This window comes from Brachyistius frenatus, unplaced genomic scaffold (assembly GCF_029030835.1).
Source record: "Brachyistius frenatus isolate BFR_SWC_R1_liver_20210118 unplaced genomic scaffold, ASM2903083v1 Contig_148, whole genome shotgun sequence".
Classification (NCBI taxonomy): Eukaryota; Metazoa; Chordata; class Actinopteri; family Embiotocidae; genus Brachyistius; species Brachyistius frenatus.
The window spans coordinates 134,334-144,645 of record NW_027210747.1 but is presented as its reverse complement, the minus strand read 5'-3'; the positions used below and the strand labels follow the sequence as shown (position 1 = coordinate 144,645).

At 41.0% G+C, this 10,312-nt stretch overlaps 1 protein-coding gene and 2 non-coding genes across 3 annotated transcripts; 1 reads left to right on the top strand and 2 right to left on the bottom strand.

The window, feature by feature from the left end:
• Positions 1-349: 349 nt before the first annotated feature.
• On the bottom strand, positions 350-10,137 carry ttll1 (tubulin tyrosine ligase-like family, member 1). Its single transcript, XM_069715784.1, has 11 exons — positions 9,706-10,137; positions 9,432-9,556; positions 8,694-8,902; positions 8,409-8,589; positions 7,919-8,056; positions 7,655-7,763; positions 7,157-7,300; positions 5,976-6,062; positions 4,823-4,986; positions 2,537-2,662; positions 350-904 (listed from the first exon to the last, which is right to left on the bottom strand). Exons 2-11 carry the CDS (start codon positions 9,542-9,544, stop codon positions 853-855), a joined length of 1,323 nt encoding a protein of 440 aa, XP_069571885.1. The 5' UTR covers positions 9,545-9,556; positions 9,706-10,137; the 3' UTR covers positions 350-852.
• trnay-gua (transfer RNA tyrosine (anticodon GUA)) lies at positions 2,843-2,929 on the top strand. Its single transcript is given in 2 exon segments — positions 2,843-2,879; positions 2,894-2,929. It is a non-coding gene; the product is annotated as a tRNA-Tyr (tRNA).
• trnay-gua (transfer RNA tyrosine (anticodon GUA)) lies at positions 4,148-4,236 on the bottom strand. Its single transcript is given in 2 exon segments — positions 4,148-4,183; positions 4,200-4,236. It is a non-coding gene; the product is annotated as a tRNA-Tyr (tRNA).
• Positions 10,138-10,312: the final 175 nt, after the last annotated feature.

Genomic DNA, 10,312 nt, shown 5'->3' with positions numbered 1-10,312 from the left:
GAGCTGTTGGCCCTCTGTTACTCATGCGCTCAGTGCATTGTGCACATGTAATGGTTAGCAGCACTGATGTGGTGTTGTGAGATTGCTTGTTTTCCCATGCATGCACACATAAGCAAATAATGACAGTGTGGGAACACATACTCAATGTCTGAAAGATTAGGTAAGGTAAGAATATAATACTTAGGTGATGCTAAAACTGTTTTGTGTCTCATATTGAATTTCCTCTGCTGCAATTATCTTTGCTCATGCAGAAAGCCATTAATACAGCCTGTGATCAAAACACAGCGATTTTTTAATGCAGATTTGTGTAACGTTCACTTTCATATATACAGCAGGTTCTTTCACTTGCTATTTTTGTTTTATCACTTGCAGTTTAAAATGGCGTGAGACCTGACCACACATTTTAAAATGACTCTTTGTAAACAAACTAACTGCTGTAAATTTTAAAGGGACAGTTAACACAAAATTTGACAAAAAAAAGAACTTTAATTATTTGTCAAGGCAGCACCAAAATGGATATTTTATTTGAAGACCATGAATTTCTCATACAGAACAAGTTCATTACTGCAAAGCTAAAATCAGAGAAACTGTTTATGTCATGTACACAACATAAGCTGCACTGTTTGTGCAAATTTGGTCTCTAGCACAGGAAGATGTGCTGTATGTCGTACTACCCAACAATGACCACTGCAGATGCTTCGTTTAGGGGGTTTTGGTCAGAGATCACAGAGCAGCACATGTATGGCTCACACACCTTCATAAGCTGCTGCTCTGCATGCGGTCACCAGCTCCACGGGACAACGAGGAAACAACAAGGTGGTGGTGGAGGGGAATTGAGGCGGTGTCAAACTTTCAAGGTCGAGGAGCAGTGCCGTGCAGAGACCTGCTTTTGCTGCCGTGGTAACTGCAAGGACATAGAGGTAATTTGCCCTTTTGAAGGATTGACCTCTGATTAATGTAAACTCCAGACAGATTATATTCATCAAAGGCGCTGAAGGGCCCCTCACCACAGTCAAAAGACAAGAAACATTATTTAAATAGAATAACTTAAAATTTGTATAAAGAAAGAAAATAAAGAATCATGTTACACAATCAGCAGAGAATTTTCCATCTGTGTTCTTTCAAATCATGAATCAACAAACAAAAGTAAAGCAGCATTGCATTTCACAAAACAACTCCTGGGTTTCTATACTTCACAGAAAGCTGGCAGAGCTGAATGATATTGCTTCAGCATCACCAGCTTTGTTTAATCATAATCATATAATCACCCATCTTCCTTTCCTCCACTGCATCGTATAAATCATGGACGTCAAATGATCTGACAGACGTAGAGCTGCAAAGTAATGATTAATTGAACAGTCCAACAGAGATTTATTCTGCAACTATTCATACAAAATTCATTGTTACAGGCATTTATCAAGTAAACAATGTAGACCCTTTGCTGGTCTCCCTTTCTATAAAGTCAGGATTTGGCGCTTTATTATTTGATTAATGGTGAATGTAGTCTACAGATTAATCAACAGTGAAAAAAAATTCTGTTTTTGGGACTTTCTTTTCACACTTAAATATATTTAGTCTGTGTTTTTCCAACACCGTTCAGTCTCGCTTCATGTATTAAAAAGCTAGATGTTTACTCATCATCAGGGTTTCAAAATTTCAGCAGTTGGAGGAAATGAACAGGTAACAGCTAAGAATGCCTACATTCCTAATGTATTGTTAGTATGTACGATTTGTGTTGTGCAGTAGTTATGACATCAGGTCCAATGCAAAATGCAACATGGGGGAAATATATTGAATACTGAAGCATAAATAAAGTGCCATTAAATTCAGCACTGAATACAATCAATATCAATGAACCCCACCTGCGTCTACATACTGATAATGAACGTACAAAAGACATTGTTAAATTCGTTTTTGGGGACTATACACATTTAGTACTGCTAATTCTGCCTATCAGCTATCAACTGCTCCTCAGTAAATTATATCTGAGATTTTCTGTCCCTCTTAATAGCTTCTAATTTTCCAAACGGTATATCTTTTTATTAGCACCTATGTGGCATGTCAAGTTAAAGTGTCCGCATTCAATAATCATGCATAGTTCAGGTTGATAATATCTTGGATCCATCAGGTCGGAGGGAGCCCTCGGATTTCCTCTTCCAAGGTTTCATCCGCTTGTTCCTTGTGTTAAAAGTTTTTTGGTCTGTTTAGGAAACATCAGCTGTCGTACGGGATGTTGGACTGACTCGACCTTCAAACCTTGCGGCAAAATTTCTACTCATATTTTTACTTATTCACACAAACAGCCACAAACTCCAGCCTGTGAATTGTCCAGAAATGACCACACTGTTGATTTTTCTTCCTTCCAGCAGTAGTTGTTAAAGCTTCCTTTGCCGCAGTAAAATCTGGAGGCAGGCAGCAGTCCTCCGATAGGCTTAAAAAATAAGTCTGGGTGGTCCTTTTTTTGTTTGTATTTCCCCACAGGTGGCCCCTGTAGTAATGTACAGGAAGTCATTATGACTCAGCAATATCAACTCACTTCCAAGTGGCAGCAGTGGGGCGAACGCCTGCACTCCCCTTGGTGCCCTTTGACCCCAGCGATTGACCCGAACGGCTCCGCAGGTCACGCTCTGCATTCTCGCTGAGCGCCTGCTCCTCGTCATACCTGAAAGCACAGGGATAGAGTCAGAGGGGTAATGTGGTGAGCAAATATGTGTTTCTGTTGCCTGTTTTGCCTTGTCATTGGGTACTCAAACATGCTCTCCACCCCCCGGTAAGCACACATTACATACACTATTGTGCCCAAACAATTGAGGATTAGTCACCTGACCTTGTACTAAACTAGCCTTCGATAGCTCAGTTGGTAGAGCGGAGGACTGTAGTGGATTATCTGGGTATCCTTAGGTCGCTGGTTCAAATCCGGCTCAAAGGAGTGATTTTATTTTTAATCTGAGCTGTCACAGATGATAACATTCACAACACGTATTACTTTCTTAACCAAGATGGCCTGCATTTGAGGCATGTGTCCTCAGATATGTGAAAGAAACAGTTTAGGTGTTGTACTGACAAGATTGTTTTGAAATGAGTTACACGGGTTTTGTGAACATTAGGATTTCACCATAGACCTGAAACTTCAGCAGAAAGCGCACATCACATTTTGCGTTGGATGTTTTTGGGGAACAGAAAGAAGTTGCAAGAGGCCAAATCTAGGAGACTACTTGAGGTGGGGAGCAACACATAGAGTACATTAAATAGCTTAATACCCCTAGTTCATGAGATACTACTAAATTATATCCAAAACAATGTAATAGCTCAGTTGATGCTTTTTTTTTTAATTATTACTTTATTCCTGAATATTTGTATATGCTGGATTTTGTTTCAATATATTTTTTTTTTTTTAAAAGATGGACTTTGCGCCGTGATTGGTTGTCAATCTTTGAGCCGTGATTGGTTGCCAAAAAATGGACGCTGGGATTTGATTTGCTTTGGCTTAGGAAACAAATCTCCGTAAAAGAAGGGGACAAAAGGAGGCGGTAGTGCGAATCCCGTCCAGAACAAATTTGTAGATGATGGCACATGTTGATAGTTTGATTTTTATGAGCTAAAATCCAAGTTTGATTCATTTATACACAATTACTTTGTAACACATGTTTAAAATGTATGTTTATGTGTTAAAATCCAAGTTCAAGTCTTCTTCTGCTACTTATTGGTTTTTAGTGGCGCTCGGCATCCAAATTGCTTCATTACCGCCATTTCCTGAATTTAAATTAAAATCGGCAATGAGTATATGAAATTATGAAAGCCCCCTCCCACCCGTATTCCATTAATTATAAAGGCAGGTTGGTTGTTTTCATGGCAGTAAGCAGCCTGATATTTCAGTCTAAGCTGTCATCGTTTTATGTTCCATGATTTGCAGGCTCGTATTCATCTGTAACACTTTTGGGTGGGCTTAAGGCAGAACATACTGTACCGTGCTGTAAATACATTTGGGTTTAGCAGAGAATGAATCGTATTATTGATGGTGGCCGTGTTGATAAGTCGTAGAAAGATACTGCGCTCTCTCACCCTGGTTGAGGCTTCAGTAGATGAAGACCAGGAAACTTAAATCCAATGTTTGTGACTGTGAACTCTCCTGGTATTTAAAAGCCACTCCTTCGAGCAGGATTTGAACCAGCGACCTAAGGATAACTGGAATTGACACGCTACAGTCCTCCGCTCTACCAACTGAGCTATCGAAGGGTTGAAATCCAGCCATACTACCAGGAGCTATTGTGTTCTTACAATTAACAATTATACAGTCCAGAGAATAATAACACTGGTAGTGCCTGGAGTCAGAAATCTTGAGTATGCTGACTAGTTTACACGCCCTAGTCAATTAGATACAGTATATTTTAAAAGTGCAAGGTAAGAGTAGTTCTGTTTTTAGTAAATGTATTTTAAACAGAATGCATATATAGTCAAATTGGACAGTTGTGGGAGGAGGAGGAGTTCGACAAGCAGCTCTGAGAGTGTACTGGGCAGCTTCAATCTCCAGGGTGACATCGTGGATTCCACTCATTTTTATATTTAAAAGCTTGTCCTTTGAGCCAGATCTAAACCAGAGGCCTACGGATGCCTGATATAAACAGCCTACAGTCGTCCGCTCTACCAACTGAGCCGTTGAAGGTCATTAAAACAGGCAGTAATAGACAACAACTTGAGCTGAGGAACTGCAGAAGGCAAACTTGAACTCTTGGCTGATATTTTGATCTCCTATGTGACCCTCCTCGCCTATCAGATTGCTGAGTGTGTCTGAATGTGAGTGTTGGATTTAAATGTCACTCACAGAACTTGATAGTTGCCCAGGGCCTCTCGAGGCGGGCTGCGATTCCAGCGGCAGTCTGGGATGTCCCCGTTGGGCGTGACGATGTTGAGGGTGTCGTTGATGAGGTTGTACTTGAGGATGCGGTCGTTGGCTGTGCTGGAGGTCAGCGAGGGAGAGGCATTGACCTGAGGATCACACAGGCAAAGAAAGTGACGTTTACATTTGAGGAAAAGTTTTCGCAGCAAAATAGATCCGCAGCAAAATAGATCCGCAGGAAATGGGTGGCGCTTCATAGTGCATTGTAGGATCCAAACAGGCATGAGCACAATATTTAATTTCCTCCTGGGCCTGAACAGAGGCTCTTATCAGGAAGGAAATGTAGCTGCTAAAGTGTTTCAACAGCTGTGCACATAAACATACTTTCAAAGAAGAACATTCGATACACACTACAAAACTTACATAGGTGCCTAGAGAGCGATAAAACAGGAACTCTGATATACACACACACACACACACACACACACACTCACATTTCCATGAGTAGATGACATAAACACCAAGACTCAGCTATTTGTATTCATTTCCTACTTACATACACACTTTCATAACATAACATAAGATTTGGAAGCTGCAGGATTCATGAACAAAGGAGAGTAGTCCTGACTAGGTTTGTGGCACACCTTTTTTTAAGCTCCTCACTGACGAGCGTTTCTGTCCTACAACCAACTTTACGTCTCCCAAAATAGATCAGATTTCTGTCTGTGAACAGAAATAGTTCAGACCTAGCCTGGAAACCTAGCAACACATACAGTACAGCTGTTAAAATGAGCGCAGCCAAAATTATTAGACCGCGTCGCTTTATCTAAACTCAGTTTCCTGTGTATTTTCAGCAGTGTGTCTGTGCTGCACTGAAAGGGTTAACGACACACCTTCAGCACACATTTGAGTACGGACAGGAACACATCTAAACGTACCTCAGGGCCATTCAAAGTTGCTCAACAATCAAAGGAAAGGAACATGAAGTCATTGTGCAAGTATGTTAAGTATCCGTGGACTTAATACAAAATTTAAGCTCGGCAAAAAAAAAAAACTTGCAGTTTTGAGGTCCTTTAAAGCCTTTTAATATGAGTTAATATGTGTGTATGCACATGATGACTCGTGTTTAATTACCTACCTCAATGAGCCATGGCTTCAGCTTGTCATCAATAATGATGTCATACCCATAACACTCAAAACAGTGCTTGTCATTGTTCATCACCGGCTGCGAGAGTGAAAAGCAGAAGCTGAATTAGGAATTGACCAGAGAGTTTGACATGGGAACTTTGTAATGCAACACATTGATTCATCAGGAGAAGGATGTTAGCAAATAATCAGAGTAAAAGTATACCAGCAGTCATAACTATTAGCACACTAAGTAGCCCGGGCATCACAGGGGAAGTGAGTCAGAACACTTAGGAGAAAAGGGAAGTGTGCATTAGGTCCGGTGTACTGTTGGGCTAAAAATAACAAGACATCACCACGTCCAGGTGGTTTCACAGCTGTGATTAGTCAAACCTGATGAAACCATAAAAGGACATTTGAAAGTTTCATCCCAAATATAAGATCGGCTTCTAAAATGTGATGCAGGTTTAGACTGAAATACCTCAACAGTATATGAAGCAGTAAAATCTTCTAATAGAATTCAATTCTGCTTTGATGTTAATATCTTAATAATACAAAAGGGGCCATCTTGCATACTTATAACACTTTAAGTAGATTTTGTTTATAATACTTTATATTGCACTCTGGATTATTTTACGTTTACATGTGTGGAATCAATATTTAAGACTAAAATGCGTCTATGTGATCATTTGAAAGATGTCCCTCGTGTTGATGAACCAACAGAGAATCATCACCTAAATCTGCATTTTGCAGCATATTTGAGCATTTCTTCAGCATATCAGAAGGTGATGACACATTATGTTGATGTTATTTTCCCCTCTGGTGGCCAAAAATGTCTAAGTAAAAGATTAAGTGACTGCGTATGTAACAAATACTTATGAATACATGTGTGAGTGAATGCGTATTTAACAACGCGGTCCAGGATTAAGTGTTCCCTCATGATTTCAGAAAATAAATAAACATAAATAAACCATTTCACGTTTGAGAAATGAATTGTCAGCTGTTTTTCTTAGCCAATGAAAAGCTGACATTTTGGAGGTAACATGACAGAAAAGCAAATCTGATGTCAAATTTAGGGCATAAGTGCCATAATTTAGTCAAACTTTTTGAAATGTTTGAGAGTCCAGTGATGTCAGTCAGACATAGAAACATCACTTTGTAGAAAATAAAGGACTCATCATCACATCTACTTACGGCCACAGCCTTCAACGACTGCACCAGGATCCAGTGGATCTGGTCGAACAAGCGGCTGGTCACCTCCTTTCCTCTGGTGCTCTCTAGGTACAGACGGAGGTTACTGACCGTCCACTTGCCGCCGTGGACGTGGTTGTAGTCGTCCTGCATGAAAGGTACACAGTCAGACTGGAGGTGGATTTTGTTTTGTATCGATTTTCTGTTACAAAAAGATGTACATGTCACATTTAAGAGAGATAATATTGCCTTAAAAGTCAAGTCAGTATCTTTGGTTAGCGAACAGAAAACATGAAAAATACATGTTGACGCTCCATGCATATTTGAGTACTAACACAGCCTGTGACAACAGTTGAGTAACATCTTCTGTGTTTTTGAAAGTCTGGATGAGGCCTTATGCTTTAAATTTTGAACATACAATTTTACACACTGTGGATGGGGAGTAGGAAAAAACGTGGACATTTACCGGCCCTACTTATTCCAGACATGACACAGACTTACCCCGTGTTTTTGTATGGCCACATTAGTGAGGTGAACAAACATGTTTTCCAGTTCACTGGTGCTCGGTGTGTACTTCACCGTGCAGAACCTACAGAAGCCCAGCTTGTACCTGAAAGTCAAACAACACAGAGGGATCAATAAACAATTTCACATGAGTTGTACTTACTGTGAGAACGATATCATCAATTAATGGACAAACCTCTCCGTAAATAAATGTAGAATATGTCGACGTTTTAACTACATGAGAAATATTTGCGGGCTTACATGTAGCATTTCAGCGGCCGATATGTTGTAACCAGGACGTAGAGACGCAGGTCAAACTTCTTCCCTCCGATCAGCAGGGGATTGTCAATGTACAGGGAGATGACATAAGCCTCTTTACCACTAGATGCTGCTACAAATCTGCGGGCAAGAAAACAGACAAGCATCAGCAAACAACAACCTCTGAAGTGATGTTTATGAAAATGATCACCAACATACAGTTTCAGATGTTTACCTGTAAATAAAACTACTATACACTTTTTCATGTGTAATTACATTCACAATTTTTGACTCTCTCCAATTATCCAATGAGGACTACGTAAACAGTTTAGTGAGATAATACTGTTTTACATTATGAGATTAAAATAAGGCTACAGAGATGTTTTTTGGTTCATTTATTTGAATGTGAATTTGAAAGAAAGACGAGAGCGTGTGTGTGTGTGTGTGTGTGTGTGTGCGTGTGTGTGTTGTGATAACGTCTTCGTTAACTCACGTTGAGGTGCGGCTGTCTCTCGACCACTTTTTAATTTGGGACAGTTTGTTGATGAGGAAGATGCCTTTGCCCTGGGCCTTCCCGCAGGGCTTCATGATCCAGGTGCTGGACGGATTCTTCCGATACTCCTCCACAAACAGATTATAATCAGCGGGAAGCATGAACGTCACGGGGACAAAATCTGCGCAGAGCGAAAAAAAGGAAACCATAATCAGCTTTATTCCTCTCATGCATTCCTATGTACGCATTTCTACTCTCGTTCCTCCGCCGTGTTATGACGAGTACCCAGATACATGTATTTCCCATTCTCGTCCTTCTCCGCCAGCGGACTGCTTTCCTTCTCCAGCTCCTTGCGGTAGCGCTTGATGTTCTTGATCATGAGGTCCTTCCTGGTCAGCTCGTAGTGGTTGGGGAAGTGGTTGACCATCTGGTCATCTGACAGGCGGTAGCCGGTGTCCACGCTGAACACATTCCTGATGGTCTGGATGCTCATCCTACATGTGGGTACAAACAAACCTGGATTACGGTGATCTCAAGAGTCCAGAGATTCAGCATGAGCTCGGTGATCAGAGTATGACACTTATCAATGCAGTTTGTGGGACAAAAAAAAAACCTGTAAAGTTGAGGACCCTTGTTATCGTGTTAATCACGTCACAACCCTTCAGATTTATCTCGTAACCTCTTAGAGACGACCCGAAGTTTATTACCGCTAAACTACAAAGCTGTGTCCTTTATAAAGCAGTTAAAACGGGCACCTCTTCACCTCTCAACAATAATAAAACCCTAATAATGTACGGTGTAATAATATAGACGTGACCGGGGTTGCTTTTATTCGATACACACACTTGTACTTTTGATATTTTAATCCAGATTTTGCTGATTCGTCAACAAGATTTTCAATTGTGATGGCATAGTTTCATAAGCACAGAAGTTTATCCACCCCTGTTTGCACACGTACCTACTGTGCATGTTTCCATGATACTGGGCCACAGATGCAGGTGTAATATAGAAGAGGAAACCTACCAGTAGAAATTCCAGTCCTCGCTTTCTGTGACTTGAATCCATTCCCTTTTCTCAAAGTTATTGACGAGCACTGATTTTTCAATGTCTGTCACCCACTTCACTTTCCCGGCCATGGTTGCCTCCCACTAGGGTTGGAGCACAAAAACAACAGGTAAACACGTAGAAAAAAAAAAAAAAAGAAAAAAAAAGCACGTAAACAAGCAGACAGGTACAATTGCACAGGAAAATAGAGGCACTTAAGCGTGGTCTCTGCAGCGTCTATCAAGTCAGCTACCTGCAAATCAATGTCAGGAAACAGCCAGTCATCAGCATCAGCTAGTCGGGGGCCGGCTCGGTTAGCAGGCAGCTGAATCCTCCCCGGACTGCTGCAGAGGCTGCAGGGCGGACATCATCCAGTCACTGATGCAATCTCACCGGGCTTGTCGTTGGCTAAACTCCCGGCCCAACGGTTTTATTAAGCATCACCGCCAGCACCAGCTAACGACCCCAGGCCACCTCCATGCTAAGCTGTTTTTATTGATCCGGGCGTCGCGAAGCCGGACACGGTGACGACACCGCCCAAACACAGTCAAACTACTCTTCGCAATAAAAGTCTTTGTTACTGAAATGTAGTCACGTATAAACACGTGAGACTACATTACAATTTATGGAAATGTTTGACCGAGGAAAAACTGTCTCAGAAACCCTCAAAGATGTCGTTACGGTCTTGGTCCTTCTGGGAAAATAACCTAGCAACGGCGGACGCGGTGACGTCATTGCATGGTGTTATTACCACAGCGTACCGGCAGGGGTCAGTGTTGAACTGTCTATGTACAAATTACTATAAGAACAAAAATATACTTTTTTTTTATTTAAGTATTGAAAAGCACATCTTTGCCATT